Source organism: Triticum urartu, chromosome 7 (genome assembly GCF_003073215.2).
Source record: "Triticum urartu cultivar G1812 chromosome 7, Tu2.1, whole genome shotgun sequence".
NCBI lineage: Eukaryota > Viridiplantae > Streptophyta > Magnoliopsida > Poales > Poaceae > Triticum > Triticum urartu.
The window spans coordinates 661,526,147-661,549,392 of record NC_053028.1 but is presented as its reverse complement, the minus strand read 5'-3'; the positions used below and the strand labels follow the sequence as shown (position 1 = coordinate 661,549,392).

At 47.8% G+C, this 23,246-nt stretch overlaps 2 protein-coding genes and 1 long non-coding RNA gene across 3 annotated transcripts; 1 reads left to right on the top strand and 2 right to left on the bottom strand.

The window, feature by feature from the left end:
• Positions 1–4,357: 4,357 nt before the first annotated feature.
• On the top strand, positions 4,358–6,528 carry LOC125519827 (bZIP transcription factor RISBZ5-like). The gene is made up of 6 exons (XM_048684600.1): positions 4,358–4,765; positions 4,868–4,988; positions 5,319–5,454; positions 5,566–5,641; positions 5,777–5,902; positions 5,996–6,528. Exons 1-6 carry the CDS (start codon positions 4,574–4,576, stop codon positions 6,092–6,094), a joined length of 750 nt encoding a protein of 249 aa, XP_048540557.1. The 5' UTR covers positions 4,358–4,573; the 3' UTR covers positions 6,095–6,528.
• A 9,004-nt stretch (positions 6,529–15,532) lies between these two features.
• LOC125522642 lies at positions 15,533–18,204 on the bottom strand. Its single transcript, XR_007289867.1, has 3 exons — positions 17,851–18,204; positions 17,685–17,747; positions 15,533–17,604 (listed from the first exon to the last, which is right to left on the bottom strand). It is a non-coding gene; the product is annotated as an uncharacterized LOC125522642 (long non-coding RNA).
• Positions 18,205–19,696: 1,492 nt separating this feature from the next.
• On the bottom strand, positions 19,697–22,361 carry LOC125524027 (subtilisin-like protease SBT3). Its single transcript, XM_048689107.1, has one exon. It carries the CDS (start codon positions 22,144–22,146, stop codon positions 19,885–19,887), a length of 2,262 nt encoding a protein of 753 aa, XP_048545064.1. The 5' UTR covers positions 22,147–22,361; the 3' UTR covers positions 19,697–19,884.
• Between the last annotated feature and the right edge of the window lie 885 nt (positions 22,362–23,246).

Genomic DNA, 23,246 nt, shown 5'->3' with positions numbered 1-23,246 from the left:
AAGGTATGTTCAAAGATAGAATCTATTGACAAGACTATAAAAATGAATAAAAAATAGGAACATTTGTTTAGAAATATAGCACAAATGCATATGCTCACTACACGCACAAACTCACTCATATGAACGCGCACACACGGTCTCTACCCATGTGAACATGTCCAACAGGCTGAGCCAATATATCTTGATATTGACGAAGTCACTAGTTCACAACCATGTCATAACGTTGAAAGAATAGCGCCGAAGAACCTGAAATAAATGCAGGAACTATGCGAACACATATGCCATTAATCCGGATGGACAGGTTCCAACGCAAGTAACCTGACAATCTAAGATAAGCTTAGTTTGTGGGAGGTTTTTTTCCTCTTTTTGAAGAAGAAGTTTGGAATACATAAGTAGAATTATATTCATCAAATTCAGAGATAGCCCCATGAACTAGTGGTGTCCACATGCCACAGTGGGACATAGCGAGGGAGCTGACAAGTGGGACTATGGGCCTATACATGCACCAACGTGATGTAAAGCTTTGTCAATTAATTTGCATCGAAGGATGTATAAGTTTTGTTTTAGAAAGCATTGTGCATGGATATCTCGATCATAGAAATCTGATCCACTCAAAAAATTGATCTGAGCAACACTTGTTGAGTTCAACGAAATCTACGCAATGAGAGGAGAGGCCGAAAGAACAGTAAAGAGAGACAAACTTGGACGTCTCAGTTCTCATTCCTCTGTTTTCAGTTCTATATATGCACCAACCGGTATCCACAAGCTGTTGACTTATGTTGTTCTTTTATTTGATTATTTTTCTGTTTTCAGTTTTTTTTGCGTTTTTTTTTGCAGATTTTACAGTGACTACCGGTTGATGCATCTAAATTGGACTCACTAGTTGCCAAGGTTTGTTAACATATTCTACTCTTATTTACTTTATCCGTTTTCTTTTTTGTGAGTTCTCTTATATAATGAAGTGATCTCCATGAATGTGCAGCCACATTCCACGGACAACCGTGCTCAAGTGACTGCAAGGATTTCAGGATTTTCTGAGTCTATATTAGGCCTTCCACTATGTAGGCCAAAACAGGTGCCAAATCCACTTTTTCAACATTTGGCACTGGTGCCCTGCATTGCCCATGCGGTGTCATATAAAAGTTCAGGGAACCGGAGCAAGTAGCTACTTCGGTGCCCACTTCCAGCATTGCAATAAAATATATTAAACTGTAACTATCATCTCTACTGGAGGTTTTCCTATCTCAACTACCACTGAAAAACAACATTCAATTCACAACAAACAACATTTAATTCACATCATATGACCATTGTATTGCACCAATTTTTTTTGCCTGTTTGGAGAAGAAGATCTCTATATAATGTACAAACCAAGTTCATGGAACACAACAGATCCTGGAATGTTCTCCCACAAAACATGGAGCATTCATATTCTCAAAACTTTACAAGCATTATGAACTCCGATAATTCAACTCAGAGCCCGGGCTCAGATGAGTTTTTTTTTTGAACTTTTTTCTATTTTAAATCACGGTATTTTTCATGTCCGGGCTCATTTGAGCACGGGCACCAAATCGCCACTCTCGGTGAACTCCTCATTATCACCTTCAGATGCACATAGCCAAATACATCCTAGAAAATCCACAAAACCAAATTAGTGTACAATCTAATTCTAGTTTCCAGCCACATCATCCACATATGAATTATCCACCCACACAATATATTCCTAGTTTGGTAGTTAAACCAGGTCTGAGCCCCGACTCAGGAGGCAAGCCCGATCTGAACATGGCAGGTTTTTTGGGCCAAGTCGTCAGGCTGGGCTGCACATGCACAAGTTTATTTATACTAGACTTTTATATTTCGTTATAAACTTGTTTTACAACATTATAGTTTTAATGCGTAAGTTTTTCTATTGCTTAGTTGGCATAGTTAACCAAACAAAAATATTGCTAAACATTAATTATATTGTTGTTTGTTATAAAATTCATGCATATTTTTAAAAATGCACTATTTTGTGCTAAATTTGAACTATATTTTATTAGAACAATTATGTTATTTATCATTTTGAACGTTGCATCTTAACAAAATATTGCTGCAAAAATCCCTCGAACGCGAAAAGGAATGACAATGACAAAATGATACATCTTAGTGAATTGCCTTTTGATAATTTTGTGAATTATACACCGAGAGTCAAGTTAGGGAACACAAAATCGTATTTTGAAAGTTCTAGCACCAAACTGAATATGCAATGCAAGTTCTACGACTCCCGGTGATATTATTATCTAATATCACCGGGAGTCATACAACTTGCACTCGACGTTCAATTTGATGATAGAACTTTGAAAATACGGATTTATGGTCATCTAACTTGACATCACGCGCAAATACAGTCGAAAAATATGCATGCGGACGTATTTGGGTGTATGCCCTCACCTGTCAGTGAGTGATGTCGCTCGGCTGACTAATTTTTGCACAAAACACCCTTGCATTTTTTTATTTACGGAACTATACTATTGAGGTAAGTAGAACTATACTATTCATCAAATTCAGAGATAGCGCCCTAAACTACTGGTGTCCACACGCCACAGTCGGACAGAGCCAGCCAGGGAGCTGACAAATGGGACTTGGGCATATACATGCACCAATGTGATGTAAAGCTGCGTCGATTAATTTGAATCGAAAGATATACTTTTTTCGTTTCAAATTACTTGTCGCAGGTATGGATGTATCTAGATGTATCCATTTCTGCGACGAGTAATTTGGAACGGAAGGAATACTAGTTTTGTTTTAAAAAGCATTGTGCACGGATATCTCGGTCATAGAAGTCGACCCGAGCAAACACTTGTTGAGTTCCACGAAATCTATGCAATGAGAGGGAGGACAGGCCTAAAGAACAGTGAAGAGAGACAAACTTGCACGCCTCAATTCCCATTCCACGTTCAACTCCTTGCCACAGTCCTCAGTCCTTCCGTCTCGCCGATGTTCAGTGACAAGAGACAAACGACGACGTCCAATGCATCTCCTCCAATGTCGTCGCGTGCGACGAGACCGGAAGACATTTCCATGCCATTGTAACCACTCCAGTATTTTAAAAGGCGTCGTCTTTTTGAGAGAAGCAAGCCATCCGGCGGCCGCTGTCCCGTCCGACGCAGCTCCACGCATCGGCCGCGAGCCGAGGCGGCAACACCTCAACCCGCCCCGTCACCACACGCGCCCCGCGAGCGACACAGGCCTAGTTTTTTTGGACGGTTCTTTCAAAATCGCTTTCTTTTCCAGCTTCTCTCAGAATCATTACTTTATATTTTTTTAAATTATATCTAACTAAAGCCTAATTAGTTAGGATTGTAAAAAAAATCAAAGGGCGATTCTGGAAGAAGCTAGGAGGAGAGTCGTCCCAAAAGAACTGGCCCACACACACCCATCAGACATCGGATAACAAGAGCCGAGTCAACCGGCGCCGCGTCACGGCCCACTCACCAACCGATCTGTCGCCGGCCGGGCACCGCTGGGCGCCCCGGAAAAGATCTCCGTCCCTCCCGTGGCGGGGCCCGAGGAGGGCCGTGTGGTGACTCGGACGGCCGCGGTCCGCGCGCGCCCGTGGCCACTCGCCCGCCCCGGCGTCCCCGTCGCCACGCACGCCCATGTGGTACACTGATGATAACCTTGTTTTTGCCCCGGCCGACACGCTTTTAGCGCTGCTAGTGCCTGGCTGACTCTTCCCCTCTTTCCGCAGCCACATGGTTTAACCGGCTCGGGTGGCCACGAAATGATGGGTGGCACTGCCGCTGTTACTGTGGGTGGATCGTCGTTGTTGTTGTTTGTGATGATAATCTGATTGCCACCACCCAAGGTGCCGAATTTCACATCACGCCTGCCTGCCTGCCGCCGTTGCATGAGCAGGAAGAAACAGGCCCGGCACTCAACTTGCCGCCAGGCAAATCTGCGGGCATGAAAATGTTTGCACGAATCTTCGTGTAAAATCAATGACATTTGCTTAAATATGTAATACTTATGGCACATCTAGATGTGCTTTAGCAAAACTGACGATATATATATTATCAAAGAGCAAAACGTGCGAGGTTTTCTTTGGAGGCGAGATCTTCATAAGATCCACGAGACCATGACAAGGCGGACGTAACCTAAGACAAAGTGAGAGAACAACGGCCACCGGATAACATAATCTGGTACCAATAAGATAACTGAATGCAATCCGATTCATCCAATTCATTTAGTCTAGTGTTATTTAACTACACTTTGAGCAGATCTCAAGTCTTCAACCCAATGAAAAGTCGCCGACGGAGCCACGCGCGCACAGCCTTGCACGCTGCCTCCCTCTCGGCCTTACGAGGATCCGAGTCATCCCGCGTCACTGTCCATTCAGCCAGCCGCTATCATATTCATCTCCCCCAACGGAGCTTTCCACGTCCCCTTCCCGTGCCCCATAAAAGCCGTCGCCGGCGACGCTGTCAGCCCCCGCAACGGAGGCCTCGCCAAGAAAGACAGACAGCCAGACGCACGGAGTGACGACAACACCACCACTGTGACGAGAAGACGGAGAGGCAGGCGGCCGCCGGAGATGAAGAAGTGCGCGTCGGAGCTGGAGTTCGAGGCCTTCATTCGGCAGCACCTCGCCGCCGCCGAGGCCGAGGCCCAGCGGGGCAGGCCTGGCCACGGAAACGACGACGGCGGGTTCGGCGGCGACCCCGGCGCCAGAGCGGACGTGTTCTCCCCCGGCAGCGGCCTGCCGGGCCTCTGCTTTGGCGACTCGGTGAGCAGCTGCTACTAGCCCGAAGCTTCCCTCTTAGCTCAGCCTCTGCTTCTGTACCTTCACTGTTCGTGCGTTTAACTGAATTTTCATCCTGTGCTCCAGCAGAACGCCCTGGAGCTGGAAGGGAGCAACCCCGGCCACTTGTGGTGGTCCGAAGGCCTCCGGGCGCCGCCGCACCACGCTGCCCCGGCGCCAACCCAGTCGCAAACGCCCGCCGTTTCCGGTATGCACCTTCAGCCTGCAACAGAGTTGGATCTTGTTATCAGTATGCGCAGAATGTTGTATGTTAAGTCAACACCTAGCGAGCAAACGCCCATGTGAACCGCAGTGGATTTCATCGAAAGAATTCTGAACAAAAGAGAAACATCACTTGCTGATCTGTGTGCAGATGTTTTCGTCTGCTCCAAAATTCCTAGGATTTATATTCTTGTCTTCCAAAATTGCCCTGGTCCAACATAGAAATAGAAGTACACTGATTTTAGAGTTGGGAAGGAAATTGATAGAGACACACCAGGGTTCTGTCTCACCTGCTGCCGCATTGTTTTGGTCGCAGCTAGCCCGAGGGAAACAATCTCAGGGAACCAGGCTCTCGAAACCGAGTCGGACTCTGACAGCGAGTCATTGGTCGAGATTCAGGGTGGCCGATGCAAGCGGAGCGGCAAATCATCAGATACCAGGCGAATAAGAAGGTATGCAGAGATCAAGCCAGTGCCAAGTTCTGTAAATTCTAATTAACACTGAACAAACTGCTTACGTTTCTTCTCTCCAATGAACTAATGAATTGCCTGTGTAAATTTCAGGATGGTGTCCAACAGGGAGTCAGCTCGACGGTCCAGGAGGAGGAAGCATGCGCAGCTGACTGACCTTGAGTTGCAGGTGGATGCACTCTCTCTGCTGCTTCATCAAACAAAAATTACCTTCTTGTAGCCTTGTTGCCTCCTAATGCACATGCCATGATCCAAGTTTGTTTCAAGCTTCTGACCGTCGACATGTGCCATCCTGATTGAGCAGGTCGAGCAACTTAAAAGTGAAAGTGCAACCCTCTTCAAGCAACTGACAGAGGCAAATCAGCAGTTCACCACCGCGGTCACTGACAACAGGATCCTCAAATCAGATGTAGAGACCTTAAGAATCAAGGTAACACTTCTCCTCTGGTACAAGGAAGAAATAGTCACCTCTAAACGATCATCAGTTCCATAGCAGAAGTGACATCTGAAATTGGCTCCGCAGGTAAAAATGGCAGAAGACATGGTGGCTAGAGGCGCAGTGTCATGCGGCCTAGGACAGCAGCTCGGATTGGCACCATTTCTGAACTCCAGGAAGATGTGACAAAGCCTTGGTGAGCGTTCTCACAGGCACAGGGTTGAACTTGAAAGGGAACCATGCACTCTTCAGAGGTTTCTAGCTCTAGCTCTTCAAGTTCAGACATCGGCGGTACCAAGCACTGCAAGTCTAGAGTGCTCGAATAACCGGATGCCCGCTTGCCCAGCGAGGCGGCCAGATGTGTGGATGCCGTGTGGCCCGGAGATTCACACCAAAGCAGGGCCTTTATGTATAGTAACGAACACTGGCTGTTGCATACCTGACATATGTGCATGCCTCGCAGGCTGCAAAGGTACTAAACTCTGAAGGTAGTGAAACTACTCTGTGTTCTGTATACTGGTGAGTGGTGAATATATGTATTGATGTTCATATACAACCAACCGAGTCGTCCTCTGTCCATTACTTATGTAACTTCTGCTAAAAAAAATCTTTGTTCCATACTTGTACAGACTACAGAAAACTTAACTATGCATCATCTAGTCGGTTCTTTGATGTAGCTCTGATGTACAGTATCAGTGCATAGTATCGTCTGTTGGCGTTGGCAGGTCTGAAGGTCCTTAGGAAATGATGTAAACCTCACACCTCAACCGCAATCAACTACCAGCTGAAAAAGGGATTGTGTTTGTACAAAACTGTAAGAAACAGGGTGCAAATGTAAATGAAATGACAACATAACAGCCACCAATTTCAAAGTAATGGACAATTAGGTAACCAGGTCATAAGGAATTTTTCTTCTCCCGTTGAAGAAAATTTAATGAAGAATTAGGCCTTGGTCACCCATAGGACCCTAAGGAAGAAATATTCAGGGTTTCGCGCTCTTTCTCTTTTTCCTAACTACTTGCGCAGTTGTCCAACCAAAACATAACTTACAAACATATACAGTAGAATGCTACCGTTCTTGCTACAAAAAGGTAAGCAGGTTAGGACCCGGCCAGCGCACTGCCGCACCGCACGTACACACACAGAGAGACAGACACACCAGTACGTTTTTTAAGAAGATATGTGAGATGGTTGTAATAAGGTAACACAAAGGAAAATATGTTTTAATGAAAACAATATAAAAGTCAACCAGATTACTCAATCTAAAACGAATAATATGGAAAAATCAACTAACTCTTAAGTAAAATTTTAAGCTACACGAGATGTGCAGTTCTATTGGGATTGCAAGTGTTATGGCGCTGCTAGAAGGAGGACGCGAGAGGGCCGGCTGGGGGGCCTTTTTGCCCACGGCCGGGCAAGAGGGAAGGGATTTCCTTCTTAATTCTTGCTTTTCTTAGATTGATACATCTCCTCTCTTTATATAGAGAGGTTTACTTGACTCTCAAGCAAGGCTTACTTGACCCCTAAGCAAGCGACTCTTATCTCTAATTAACCCTAAGACTAACGGGCCCATTAGGCCCATTACGTACTCTAACACTACACCCCACCTGGACATGCAGCTTGTCCTCAAGCTGCAACCTAACCAACTTATAACCATGACTCGACGCAACCCAAACCTAACACCTAAAAACAAGCCTTTTACATCTCAGCTTGTTTTATTATTCTCAACCTGAAATGGACTGGAACGCTTTATTTTGGACCCCTTAACAAAAAGTGGACACCATCCGCATGTCGTACATGCACGTGTACAGCCACCTGGATCCCATGGAGACCATCTGGACAAAAGGAGTGCATGTATAGGACCACCTGGAAGTGGTCGCAAGAGTGACCAGCAGAGGCGCCCTTGTGGCGCCCGGTGACGGAATGCAGTGGTGCTACGTGGTGCGTTGTTGTCGGTGACATCATGCCTTCTTCCTGCCGGACGGCTGTTGGTCTGCACCGCACAGGGAAGAGTGGGGGGCTTGCGATGGAGAATGACGAGGAGGGGTGCGCCCCCCAACCGCCAATGACGCAGACTTGGAGGTCGCTGCCCGTGGGGAAAACAGCATGCCCGCTGCCCGTGGGGGAAACCGCATGCCCAAGATCCCCGGCGCAGCGGATGAGATCAAGGTCCTTTGCGCAGCGAAGGCAACTTGGAGGAGCGGCAGCTGCAAACCACGCATCTCCCGCACACGCCGACGCGCTAGGAGGCCGCGCGCAGTAGCCTGCAGCCTCACCGCCGCCGACACGTGGCGGGTAGCGATCCAAGACGAAAGCGGTGACGGCGACGGCGGGGACTGGACTTGGTGGAGCGGGACTCCCGCCGGCGCGGTCGATGCGGGGCCGGAGCTAACCGGCGGTGGCTGCTGCAGCGGCTGCGGCGGTGGCACACCGGGCAGCGGCTGCTGCGGCAGAGCGCCGGGCGCGGCGGAGGCCGGCAGGAGCGGCGGCTGCCAGTGCAGCCAGGGTTGGGCGGTGGTGGCGATGGATGGCAGCTGCAGTGGCCCGGCGAGCGCGGCGAAGGCCGCCTGGTGCGGCGGCTGCCACGGCAACCACGGCGGCGCGAGGGCGGCGATGGGCGCTGGAGGCGCGGCAGGAGCCGGCCCTGGCCACTGCGGGGCGACGGTGGGCGACAGCTGCAGCTAGGGCAGTAGCGTCCCAGCGAATGCCGCGGAGGCCGCTGGATGCGGCGAGTACCACGGCAGGGCCGGCAGCCCGGCGGTGGCGGTCAGCAGCAGGGGCGGCGGCGGCCCGTAGGGGCTGGCCAGGTACAGCCGGATCCCCTGGACGGCTGTGACGAGGTCGTTGAGGACCCCGGTGATCTCCTCCGGGGTGTAGACGGCATACGGTGGTGCGGTGGAGGGCGTCGACATCTGGGCGGTGGCGGCGCCGGAGGATGTGACCAGCGGCGCGGACGGGGAGGGCAGCGGCTAGGTGTAGATGGCCAGCGGCGCGGTGGTGACGGTCGGCAGCGGAAGCGACGGGGTGGGAGGCGACGAAGACATGATCGAAACTGAGCTACCTGATAGCAAATTGTTATGGCGCTGCTAGAAGGAGGGCGCGAGAGGGCCGGCCAGGGGCCTTCTTGCCCACGGCCGGGCAAGAGGGAAGGGATTTCCTTCTTAATTCTTGCTTTTCTTAGATTGATATATCTCCTTTCTTTATATAGCGAGATTTACTTGACTCCCAAACAAGGCTTACTTGACCCCTAAGCAAGCGACTCTTATCTCTAATTAACCCTAAAACTAACAGGCCCATTAGATCCATTACGTACTCTAATAGCAAGTGATTAGTTTTTCATACTGCTTACATTCGGTAGATGTATCGAGACATCTAGAAAGCATAAAGGAAGACAGCGATTCCATACACGTTACGACATTTCGTAAAAAGCAATCTTTCTATATAGAGGAATTGTGCCCCCACCGATTGTTCGCTTCCACTGTTATTCCAACTTAAAGAAAATCCTGTGCACCCTAAAAACATGGGGATGTGGAACAAAAGGTGGAAAGAATCAGATGGAAAGGGTTGACCGAATAAAAATCTCCGAAAAGTGAATCTGCCTCTAGGGAGTCCAAGGGGCACCACTTGCAGCACCTTTCCCCCCACCAAAAATGTATGATGCGGTTGTTCTCTATTATTATTTCCAAGAAAAGGTATGGCATTGCTCAAGCATGCCATATTTCCATTTGTGCTTTTGGGCCACATAATTTTATTCCTGGTCCCCTATCATCCAATAGGCCAGCCTGTAGAGGAACCGTATCTGTCGTTTGACAAACGTAATGCTCTGATCTGACTTTATGTAATTCACCAAAGTAGGAAAAAGCAAATTCACATGCTGTATTATCAAGAAATCATACATGTGCTACTTGGCCCAACCAAATTAAGACCAATGATGAGTACAGCGTTCAGAAGTAAGTGGTAGGCAATCTGGAATGGTATCCCCACCCCATCATGAATGATGAGTCTAGGGGTGGAGGAAATGTTTACTCAGAAAGGGATTAATCGAAAGTGGAAAGGGAGAAAAATGGCATTAACACTCAGTCTCTCACTACCCCTCAACCAATCAACTGGCGACAGAAGAAATTAACTTGTGGATCATGAATTCATGACAGCCTGCCAGGAATGTAGGCATCAGCAGCACTATTGATCAATCAGGGTACGACACACATTGGAAGGGAAAGAGACACCAAATCTAATGGTCCGCCGGTTCTTTCGGGTTTGCACGTAAAGGCAAAGGCAGATCCTAAATAAGAAGAGAAAGTTTGACTTCTTTGCAGCTATATGCATGAAAGTTCTTACTGTGACTAGGCTTTACTTTCTCTTAGCTGCTTCAAGAAAACATAATTGGCTGTAGATGTACAGATAATCACATCACATAAATCATTGGAAAAGTCTTTAAATCATTAAAATTTCATATCACTTGGATTGCTTCGATTTTCTAACCTTCTGGAACTATTAAACTAATTATGATTTTCATATTAATGTGGAAGCTTAGGGCTTCATTACAATTTAAAAAATATTATTAGCATATCAGAATTCAGTAATAGATCCCATTGGTTCTTAATTTTTTTTTCTAGTTTTCTCCTATATTCACGTGTATCATAAAAATAAACTAACTCTTGACAAAGGCTAAGTCCATTTGAAGCACAATCAAGTTGACATTTTATCCACTGTTGTAATACAGAAATTAACTTGTGCATGCCAACAACACAATGCGTGATATCAGTAAAACCACATTGCTCTACATGGAAGTGGATAGAAGATCTACCCATATCAAACCTAACATGTCCATCGAAAAGAATCGAGCATCGCCTTTGAGAAAATTCCATAGCAAAAAGGAAAACCATATCTTGAGGGTATTCCATTGGAAGTCTATATATAACAAGTCAGAAGGGTGAAGCAGTCAGACAAGACACACATACACATCTTACATAGCAAGCAGCAGCCAGCAGGAATGCATACAAACACACATCATCCCTCTAGCTGTGTGCATCGTAGAGAAGTTTAGTGTCAGTGATTCATGTCGCCCAATAACAATCACAAGTTATACTGTCAATGGCCATACGTGAATCGAGATAGAGGGCAGAATGTAGCCAAGGATGACTTGCCGGGTATGTGCATGTATGCTTCATGGTGAGGGTATGCATCCCCTGCTTTGAATCCATGCTGATATTTTCCGGCAAGTTGTTCTTGGCTAGCATCTTGTCCTTTTTCTCTCACGCGGGCCATTGTATGGATTACATGTTCACCTTTAGCTTCCAATGCAATGCATACATCATACAATTGTATATTAAGGATCTGTGGATGGGGGTAGACATTATATCATGATTATTATGTTATTTTAGCTGAGACTGATGTACTTGTTTTGGTTCATACACAGCAATCTACAGGTTAGGCTGACAGTGACATGGTCAGAGTGAGATGTGCCATTTAGGTGAGGCCCTCCAAGCCCCCAAACAATATTATATTATGTTCATGTTTATGCATATAGGAATCTTTGCAACCCACAAGCTAGATGTATGGATTAGTAAAAAAGATGTCGGCGTAGCGACTAGCGAGTGGCATATCATTTCACCCCTTATAGGCCTAGTGTGTCAAGGATGAAAAAAGCTGCAGTGGTACCGTTTAACTAACTAGGCGACATGGAAATATACGCAGGCCAAGAACCAAAGTTAATTTCCATACAATTGGTCCAAATCCAACAAGCTACGTTCAGTTTTCCGCGTTGTAGCTAAAAGTTCAAAACCAACAAACAAGGAATCACCAATACCTTCTTCAACAACAAAACCCATAGAACAGCAAGTCCCATGCTGACTCAAATACAGTAGCAAACTAGTGTATGCAAGGATAACTGAATATCCCCGCCCAAAAGGAAGGATAACTGAATAGCATACGTTAGTATCTGTCTTCGTCATAACTTGGCTGAGAACAAGAAGCGAGTCAATTGGACAATAGCACGCTCAGTGACAGTAAACATATTAATCCAAGATAGCGTACTCACAAGAGGAGGCTCAGAGTTTCCATTTGGTTATTAATCCAAGACAGCGTACTCACAAGAGGAGGCAGAATTCCTTTATCACACAGATTTTGGGATTGGGATCAGAGTGAGTACGCCTAATTTGTCGGTATGCTCTGGGAAAAAATGCAAGTTTGGGAGCATTCGACCAGGATAACTGCATCCGAGTAACCCAAAGCGAACACAGACGATGACTGCTCCTCAAATTCGCCAAGTGGCTAGACTGTTTATTGCCGGTCGGAAACTATTTTAGTACTGTATATCTGCGACACACGCCCTTACTGATGATTTCCCTTGCGGTCTGCCAGGGTAAGCAGGGACCGGAGCCCTACAGGTAGAGATCCCCTGGAGTCTCTGATGAATCTCTATCTACTGTAGATTTGCAGGCGAGGCGCATATCCAGCATGATCTGCAGCAAGAGCGCGGATCGTAGCTGGGGGTTGGAGCCCCTGAACAAGCAGGGAGGGGCCAAGCAGCGTACCTCTCTAGGCATCTCGTGGTCCGCCGCGGCACCCTGGTGGAGGACATGGGGCCAGGAGAAGCAACCGGCGTCGGCGAATGGCGCAACCGCGACGAGCCGCCGGGGACCCCGCGTCCGGCCGTGGTTTGCCTCCCTCCCTTCCGCTCTGGGCTCTGGGAGAGGCTGGCGAAGTGGCTTTCCCTATGGGCTTGTGGGCTTGAATGGACTGGTTCCCGTGGGTTGATCACGAGATGGGCTTGCTAATATCACGGGCTGTGCGGGTGTGGGCTCATTAGGCCTTGGTTTTGTGCTACGTGTTTCGAGCTAAAATTTGTATTCCCCTAACTAAAGGTTACATATGAATTTTGCAGCTTTCTCAAAAAAATAAGAATGAGTTTTGCAGAGTTGGCAACTCGGCCAGCACTACAAAGGGCCAGATATTTTCGCTGCAGCTTCTCCACATAACTCATGGTGGAAAAAAACTCCGGAGAGAAGTTGTAGTTCTTTTCGCCTTATGCCCTCATACTTTATTTGTTGAGTTGTCTGATGAAAAGTTTATAATGACCATGTTTTGTAATTGCATGATGTTTAACTTGTACTTTCTTTGTTTTAAAATAATTGAAATTCTAAGATCTACGTCAAACTTCATTAAGTTTGATCAAGTTTGTATAAAAATATATAGGCATCTAAACAACCAAATTTACTTCATTTGATTCAATATGGAATATTTTTTCGTACTATATATATTTGGGACGATGCTATCTCGCTCTCGCGCGCGCCAACACTTGTTTTCCGATAGAGTCGGTTTTCCCAATTTGGAAAGTAATTATTGCTTCTTTAGAGGATCAGATGGAAGGTTATTGTGTAGATTAGAGGTAAATACATGCCACGAATGTTCAGTTTAGTGCATAAACTTGAACAATACGTCGAACTGGTTCTAAAACTTGGCATGAGCGTACAAATACAATGTTAATCTCATCCATAGACGTAAAGTGGGCCAACATGGCACTGACATGGCATAGGGCCTGTTTGTAACGACGAAACATGATTACTTGTATACTATACTAGTGGACCCATTGCGTCAAATGGCGCAGAAGCATGCTAAATCTATGTGCGCGATGAAAAGAAATCCATGGTTTAATCCTCTTTAATACTAGAAATGTGGTGGATTGATGTCTACGTACAATGAGATGAAGCTTGTTGTTTACAAACAGATCTACATTGAATCTGACAGTAGCATTCTAACCCCTTTGTATAAAAAGACAAACGGGGGCTTGTTGTTTACAAACAGATGACCCATCTCGCCAAATCGCGTAGAGTCCCATTTAGAACCATGCGTGCTTTGAAAATATTTGCATTTGGTAGTAACTTTACGTTTTAGCATGCATGTATGGTAAGAATTCTAGCCCTTTTATATAAAAAATTGAAGTGAGACTTGTGTTTGAAAATATATGCACTTATAATAGTACCAACTGAAACCCTATGTTTTTTATCAGGTCTAAATTTCTACGACTATCCTTAGAGTTAATCACAACATTCAGGCATCATTTTCAACTATTATATAAAAAAGGGCAGCCCGGTGCATGTAGTACGCAGTCTTTCCCTATATTTCTGTAAGAGGCTGTTTCCAGGACTTGAATCCGTGACCTCATGGTCACAAGGCAGTAGCTTTACCACTGCGCCAAGGCTCCCCTTCCATTTTCAACTATTTATGCATATGAATATTTCATAAACAAAAAAAAAGGTCACCCCCATAGACAGTGTACAGATGTCCACAGAAAATATCATGTTCATATCTTCCTATGCTAGTACACTATGTGTGAAGCATAATAAAGTTCAGTATTGTAAGATTGCTTACAACAAGGAACTTTGAGTGTTCATAGAAAGCACAAAATTTGGAGAGTCAGCTTCCATAAAAGTGGACAAAACGGCCACTTGATTAGCCTATAAAGTTTTCTCCTCCGCTAGTGCTTACATCATACAGCTTGCCTGGACAATCATATGCCTTTCTAATTTATTTCTCTTAAACAGAATATGAAGTATACTGAAAAATTATGTATGAATTGCTACAATTAACCAGTCTTATTTCACATGAATATCTGATATTATATTTGACTAATCAAATAAATAAGTAGAACATGGGAATGGAAAGGTATACACATCCTCCCGCAAAAAAAAAGGAAAGGTATACACATCCTAGAGGAATGATCTGCAGCTCAGCACTCAGCATCACCTACGGTCTGACAGAGCTGATACAATTTTCTGCTGGCGCAACCAGCAAGCTTATACACAGGGTGATCGCACTACAGTCAGCGCTTAAGTTTCAACAATACTGTAACAGGAGGTATTATATGATACATGTTTGGTCAAGACAGGACTCAATATGGTTATGAGACAAGTCAAAGCAAGGAATTGCACATGGAAATGAAGTGCTAAACAGATGTAAGAGTGGAATCTGGTTGATCCTGAGTGTAGAGAAAGCTCAAGCGGATTTATTGAAACAGGAAACTTATTCGATGTCCATGTTTCTGCATCTTGGGCAGGTCCTGGATACTTTCAGAAGAGATAGAAGATGCAGAAACATGAGAGACAGATGTTGAAGTTCTATCTCAAGGACCATACAGAACAGGCACAATTAATATGCATGTGGTCCCCCAGCAAAGTTTGATGAAACACATTATTTTTTATCAGAGAAAATGCAGCTTTTAGAACATCCACCTGAGACACAGTAGATGAAAAATGACTATCACAAATTCACAATAGCACTCTAGTTAAAGAGAAGAACCAAGTAGTACTTTTCCTGCAACTGAAGAATCTAACCAGGGAATTTAAGTAAGATTCATTTTGAGAATTCAAGCAATGATCTATGAATCTCCATGGAGACCTTCCACATCATGTACTATAGTTTCACCCAGCACCATATCCATACATTTTATACATTTGTTTGAACGACTCCATACTCCACAGCATCAACGAGTAGTTTCTAAAGGCAAAAAAATAATAGATAAAATATACCACCAGACTTGGTGAGTACACCTTTACCTCAACTATGAGTTATAGTCACAAGAAACTGATAATGTTGATTTCTTATGTAGGTACCAAGCGAGTTTGCATAAAAGATTATTTGGAAATGAAGTGAGTGTGTATAAAACAATAAGCAAATGGTCTACTGGACTAATTGTTTATCTAGCTATCTTTTCTTTATTACCAAGCAACAACTATTAGTTGGGTAAATAACAAGCAGGTGCCTGTAAGTGAAGCTGGAAGGACGCTATGATGGATATAGTTCTGAACGTATTTTGATATGAGATTATTTCCATGGCAAGATAGCTGCATGGGATTGACAAATAATTCTGAAGCACAATTTCTATGACACTTCTAGGGGTTTTGTGGTGTTGTATTTCTTTTTTTCTGGCTTATTTGATAAAAATACATGGTCATATACTTGATTTAATTGAGATTTGATTATTTAAAGGAAATTATGCAATGCTTGCTATTTCCCTACAGGAGACCCGCTCCCTCAAGCCTTTGGGGTCAGGCAGTGCGCTGATTCCGCGTCTCCCCTCCAATAAGTGAAACCATTGGTCGCTCCGTACTTCCTTGGCATAGTAGATTCACTTGATAAATGAGTTTTCAGAAAAATGAGAAAAGCTTGACCAGGTATCATCACATCATAACAAGTTGCTTATGGTTTAAAAAAGTTTGGCCATGATTTTTTCTTTGTATATTGACTTCTCTTCTTCTGGGAGGATGCCAACTGATATACTTCTTTGTGATATTCTGCAGCGAAGAGCAGCAAGCCGCAATTATCTCTCGTGGTAGTTTCCATATTTTTTTTATAGAGGAGAAACAAGACAGAGGAGAGCCAAGTAGAGGGGCCAAGGGAGGACCTCAAAATTAAGGAAAAAGATCCTAGATCAATCCGACCTCCTTGGTGAGGAGGGTAAGATGGAGGAGGCTCTTGGATCTCAATTGGCTCGGCTTCAACAGAAATCATCTGCGCAACACGAAAATAAAGATAAAACCTTGGCAACAGAAACCACGGGAAACCTGAAATTCTGGACTGAACAAAAAGGCATAAGTTGGGGAGAAATTTAGGTCGCTAGACTGCCGTGCTCCTGCATATGCATGATTTTGCAAATGTGATACCTCGGTGCTCCCTTCAGTTTTGAACGACTCAAAGACCATTCTGATCCCTCTAGCAAACATGTTAACATAACTACATACGCAATGCATTTCTAAACCATTAACCAAAGCATTCATGCACTCAGAACTAAAATCATCTAATTGTTCTGTTCTAAAATATTTAAATGTCTGCACTTTGGTATGGCTGCAACTTGGTGACATGAACTGAATTATGGCTGAAGAATAAGAAAGTAGAACCTAGAAAGATCTACCATGCGTACATAACAAATCTGAACAAAAATAACGAACACTGATGATTCCAAGCAGCGCATAGCAAAACCATTCTTTTGGAATATAAGACGGGTCATTTTTTATGTACTGTATATTAGGGCCATTACTTATACAGCAGATATCAAATTAAGCAAGTGGGTAGAAATCAGTAGAAGTGGACAACAAAAGTCAGCAGCCCATCACCTTGCAATATACATAGAACATACTTTCACCGACCATCATACCGCTAAACAACAAGACTCATCGGCCATCCACTTGAATTATTATTCTGCAACAGAACAAAAGAAAACACACATAGAACACCAATTAGAAGGGCTCCTACACACCAGTCAATAGTCTATATGGCAACAAAAACAAATCATTTGGTCATTCATCAGGCCGATGGTGTGCATTAGGTTGGGCCTGCTTACACGGTACAGAGACATTTAGGCTACACAAATCTTTAGAGAGAGATTAGGGCATGGAACAGAGGGGAAGCTCATCTTGGCGTCTCCCCAAAATTTGCCCATGGTTGCCTGTGCCCGCAACCTCGCACATGCTACTATGCAGAGGAAGAGGCATGGAAAAGGAGGTGAGGGTGGAGGCAGAGGCGAGCCGGGCCGCCTCCCTGGCCGGCCGGCAGCGCAGCCTCCACGAGGGCCGGCCTACTCCTTCACCCTATCGCCGACCTCCTCCCTCTTCCCTGTAGCTTCACCACATCGCGACGGGGCGACTGTTGCCTGCCCTCGTCGCCCGCCTCCCCTGCCCATCCACCCCACCATCGACCTGAGAACAAACATGGCCGGGTTACTGCAGAGGCATTCTACCGAACATGTTGCATGCAGGCAAACGGAAGGAAGACTAACCTCAATGCAAAAGGCAGAACGGCGCGACGGCGGGCGCAGGAGACAGCGGTAGAAGAAACTGGTCTGCACATGTAGCACACAAGAGGAAGAACACCGAGGTAAGTAGGGTGAATTGCGCAGAGAAAGCAAAGGGAAAAAGGACGAACCAAGGAAGGCAGGCACGGACATTAACCAGCAGCACCGATCGAACGCACAAACGCCATCACAACGGCTATGCACACCGGCGGCGAAGAAGGTCAGTCAGTCCGAGTCGAACAGGATGCGAAGCGTGGTGGGGCGAAGGAGGCGAACGGCGGACAGCGAAAATGGAGAGCGCGGCCTCTCTCCACACCAGGTAGCATTCGCCGCACGGAACAAACCCAACACCGCGGCGAAGGCACGTGCCCTAAGCGGACGACTCAGCCCCACCGTCATACAGGCACCAGGCCAGCGGGTGAAGGCCACCCGCGCAAGAGAGGGACGCGCAGCCCCCCACGCACGCACGCCGCGGTCAGCGCGGGATGAGCCACGGGACGCGCCAGGAGTGGGCACCCGAGAATTTCGGACCCAGCCAATGGAAGAACCCGGCGAGCCCACCAGTCATCGTAGCCCACGCTCGATTCCCTGGGTCAAACCGTGACCAATCAAATTCGCGGATAATTTTTAAATGCATAAACTGTTCTACAAATCGAAAACAATTTTGAAATTCATGATTTTATTTCCGACTACCAAATGAGTTTTGCACTTTCCCTCATACACTTCCCACTAAAAATTATGCACCATCCTATTAAGATCATCACACACGGACATGGAAAGTTTAAACACCTCATTTATGGGGATGGCCTGCGCAACTAATTTGATCATCGCCTCTTTCCCAGCCAAAGAAAGTGTATCATGCATGCAATTATTCTTTTAGTGAGCCCTGCTTGCAGATTTTGGCACTTCCCATTCGACATTTTACCTTGTGGGGATAGGCAAGCTTAAATATTTCTCTTCAAAGGTAGAGAGATAAATTTGCAGTGTAGTGCGCACCGCCTCCTGGCTTGTATCCCGGACAGGCTTTCCCAAAAAACATGCTACATCCAATGGCCTCTCTCTTTCTCTGTGTTTGCGATTTTTTCCAGCATCACAACTGATAGCAGCAGCACGTAGTATATGCATAGGTATAAAATTTGTTTTGCACTGAATCAAACTATGGCGGCTGTCATACCGTGTCCATAGGGGTCCTCCCCGGTGAAGCTAAAGCAACGAGAAAATTATTAACTGAAGGTAGCCCAAATGATATCATTTGAAAGGCTGACTCCAACGCTTCGGCTCTACGAACCGCTACGTTCACTCCTAGAACCACCCCACACAGACCGGAGGAGGCGACTTTTTTCCTTCCTCAACACTGGCAAGTGCCGACGATGAGTCCTCGTCTTTATCCGTCTACTGCTCTAGCAGCGAGAGCGGGCAGGGAACCCAACAGTTTCTCTCCGGTAGAGGTATAGGGAAAGTGTAATATACTTTCAGATATGCTACATCAATGCTGGGCACGGCGCCATATCGAAATAATTTGCGTATGCTCTTCATCCCTCTCGATGGCGTTCTAATGGGCGGTGCTAGGAGCAGGTGGCTCGATTTTCTTGCCAGTCTTCAGATCTGGTAAGATCTGTGTCTGATGGTCGGCGCACGACACTCTTCCGGGTGGCGTTGGTGTCGGCTATTGCAGTTGTGTTTGGTGTCTTGTAGTGAGCTGTGTGGATGGCGGCATGCAGCGACATTCGTCTTCTTTGATCATGTCAGATGAAGTTGACGGTGATGGAATCTAGTGGACACTGGGAAGAACCCTGATCGACATGCCACAAAGTTTCGGTCTTGTCGGCGGTCCGGTTCATCGGCTCGAAAAACATCCTTGTATGCAAAGATGCTTCTCCATATCTTGGTATAACCGCAGTGGAGGAGGACAATGGTGGGTGATGTTTTGGCGGGGCACAAGATTCTGCCAAAATGAAATCCTAGTTTTACTTTGAGAGAAACTTCTTGCGAAGTGTTTGATGCAATATTGCAAGACATTTATATATATCTCTTGTGATGACCATATATACTCTTTGTAATACGCTTTGTCTAATGAAATGTATGCGGTTATTTAAAAAATCATTTGAAACATTTCATTATCCATACCACATAACCATAATGTATTGGCGTATGGTCACTAGTTGGATCTGTGCACACGCATATCCTATGGCCGAGAAAAGTTCGCTGACGCCACCACGATCGGACTCCTCACCGTGTATTTGCCGGTGTCGTCCACCCATGTCAACGATCCATACAACGCTACTTCGGGGATTATTTGGCTATCCCCAACCCGAACCACGACCGTGTACCTCTGCTTCTCGTGCTTACCGTCGAACACCAATCTGTTGGGCACCACGTTCACCTTCACCCCGTCCAGTCCCTCCACCGTGGCATTGTACCTCACCGGCCCGTCGCCCACGTTGGTCACGGTCCTGGCGAACGTCTTCTCTCCACCGTTGTAGTCGAAGAACGCGATGAACGACGGGTAATTGAGATCGAGCGTCGCGCCGGCGCACTCCACGGGGCCCGACGATTGCACCACAGTCTTGATCTGCGCCGCCGTGAAGTTCATGGCGCACATGAGCTTGATGTAGTTGTCTGGCCCGGCGTCGTAGACCAGGCCAGGGTCCAGGGAGCGGTTCGGGTCCATGTGGCCGGACCCCATCGCAAGCGGGCTGGCTGCGTACTCGATGCCGTCGGCCCTGTCCTTGATGGGAGCCAAGGTGTTGTCCGCCGCGCTAGCCGTCGTCATCATCGCCGACCGCACCGCCGCGGGGCTCCATTCCGGGTGCACGGCCTTGAGCAGCGCCGCCACGCCTGACGCGTGTGGGCACGACATGGACGTGCCGGAGATGACGTTGAACTTGCTGAACAGCGGCGACTGCGTCCCCGCGTCGGTGACGCTGGCGTTCTCCGCCCACGAGGCGAGGATGAGCGAGCCGGGCGCGAGCAGGTCGGGCTTGAGCACCGTCGGGCAGCTCCGCGACGGGCCGCGCGACGAGTAGGTCGCCACCTGCGGCGCGGGCTTCGTGTCCAGCACGGTCACCGCGAACTTGATGGAGGCCTTGGGCGCGCGGCTCCTCTGGATGTAGTGCAGCAGCGCCGGGGCGCCCCGCGGCTTCAGGATCACGCCCGGAAATGGGAAGTTCTCGTATAGCTCCCTCAGCGTGTCGTTGGACAGGAACAGCCCGGCGCGCACCTTGGCGGCTTTCACCGCCGATATCGCGGGGGTCAGGGCGTCGATGTACGGCACGTCGCAGACCACGACCTTGCCGCGGTTCGCTGCGAGCGCCGTGTCGTTGTCGCACAGGCCGAGGAACACGATCCTGGCGTTCCCCAGGCCGTGTGGGGTTCTGGCGTACAGCGATTCGCCGACCAAGGTCGTGCCGTCGCCGAGCCGGACGATGGCAGAGAACTCCCGGTCCACCGTGCCCGCCGCGACGGTGAGCACCCACGGCGAGCCGTTGCGAAGGTACCCGGGGTTCGGCCCGTCGTTACCGGCCGAGGTTGACACGAAGACGCCGCGCTGCATCGCCGCGAATGCGCCAATTGCGACGGGATCTTCGTATAACTGCCGGCCGTTGAAGCCAAGCGAGAGGGAGAGCACGTCGACGCCGTCGGCGATGGCCTGGTCCATGGCGGCGAGTACATCGGAAGCGTACGCGTCTTCCTCCCACAGGGCCTTGTACACGGCCACCCTGGCGCGGGGCGCCATGCCGCGAGCGACGCCTCGCCCATAGCCGAAGAAGGACGCGCCGGCCACGGGCGAGCCGGCCGCCGTGGACGACGTGTGCGTGCCGTGGCCTTCCGAGTCCCGCGGGGAGTCGACGGCGATGGTCACATTGGAGTTGGCGATGAGGTCCTTGTTGTACTTGCGTGCGCCGACGAGCTTCCGGTTGCACGCCTTGGCCGCGTCGAACGCCGGGCCGGACTCGCAGAAGCCCTTCCACCGTGCCGGCACCGGGGGCAGCCCGTCGTCGCGGAAGCTCGCGCTCTCGGGCCACACGCCCGTGTCCACCACGCCGATGATCATGTTCTCGCCGTACTCGGATGCCTCCCATATTCCTCCGGCCGCGCCGACGCCGAGGCCGAGGAACTCGGGCGTGTGCGTCGTGTCGCGCACCGCCATCGCGTCGTCGCGGTAGCACGACACGAATCCCGGGGAGCGCCGAAGCCTGTCGAGCCCATCCGCGGAGAGCCGCGCCGCGAAGCCGTGCGTCGCGTGGTCGTAGACGTAGAACATGTCCGCCCCTGGGGCGGCCGCGGCGAGCGTGGACTCGTACCAGCGCTGGTGGCTCGAGAACACCCCCGGCATGGCCGACTTGTCCATGTGCACAATGTAGGAGTAGGACGCCGCCGCCACAGTATCGGCCGCCGCCGGACGCGGGTAGAGGGCGACCAGGACCAACGCCGCCCATGGCCACATTGTGCGATGTACGTACGTGAGTAGAGCGCCGGCAACGGTGGAGTACGACGGCCGGTGTCTTAACGGGCGACGGCGCGCATGGCTATTTACTGCATGGAGTACGACTCCTTCGGTGGTTGCTTAGTCTCTGTTTAGACATGCCACTGGTAGCCAAGCCAGCGGCATGGGCCTCGTCGTGTACCACAGGGAAAGAGCGTTTTGGCGAATGCTTACAAGCGTATGATAGAGTAGTCGATTTTGGTCGAAATGGTTCGGGCACGCACAACAACTAGATACATGTAGAATTAATGCTGAAGTTCATCACTGGGAAGTGTAGTGTCAGGCCGACAAGTTACTAGTTTAAGAGAAGAAAATCCGGTGGACAAGTTGATCAGTTGGAGCAGAGGAGTTCCGGGGCGAGTAACCCCAACGTGACCTGTCTCTGTCTGTTCAATTACGTGGAGGTATGTCACGGAGCTCGGAAACAAATCGGACAGCGATGCATGGCTATCCAACACAAATGGATACATCCATAGTTCTCATTATTTCCCATTTGCAGCCATGCATTTGATGCATGTTAATCTGTTGGGAACCCACTCATGCAACTACATATATCAGTTTTGCTAAAACGCATCTAGATATGTCATAAGTATTGCACATCTAAGTCTTATATTATTGATCTCTTGCGAAGATTCGTGTGAGAATTTTGTTTTACTTTTTTTTTCTTTCTATACTTGATTGTTTCATTTAGATGTGTAATAACTATGGCACATTGGCCGATTCTTTTGGGTGATTCTACCAGAATCGCCCCCCTCCTCAGCTTCTCCCAGAATCACCACTCCATATGTTTTTTACAATCCTAGATAACTAGACCTTAACTAGATAGAATTGTAAAAAAAATATGAAGTGACGATTCTGGAAGAAGCTAAGGAGGAGGGGGGGGGGGATTCTGAGAGAATCGCCGAAAAGAACTGGCCCCTAGATGTGCATTTGCCGACGAGCCATGCAAGTCTCTCTCCAAATACTCCAGCAGGGCGTCCATCACCGTCTTCTGCCCTTTGCCAGCCTGAGTAGGGCACCTTTGGTCTCGACAACGATGGCGTGGCCGCTCTTTTGTTCCT

Excerpts from the sequence above, each read along its gene's own strand:
- LOC125519827 (XM_048684600.1), top strand. The coding sequence starts at position 4,574 with ATGAAGAAGTGCGCGTCGGAGCTGGAGTTCGAGGCCTTCATTCGGCAG. Across the intron at positions 4,989-5,318 it reads GCAAACGCCCGCCGTTTCCG|CTAGCCCGAGGGAAACAATC; the intron begins GTATGCACCTTC and ends TTTTGGTCGCAG. Across the intron at positions 5,455-5,565 it reads GATACCAGGCGAATAAGAAG|GATGGTGTCCAACAGGGAGT; the intron begins GTATGCAGAGAT and ends TGTAAATTTCAG.
- LOC125524027 (XM_048689107.1), bottom strand. The coding sequence starts at position 22,146 with ATGTGGCCATGGGCGGCGTTGGTCCTGGTCGCCCTCTACCCGCGTCCG.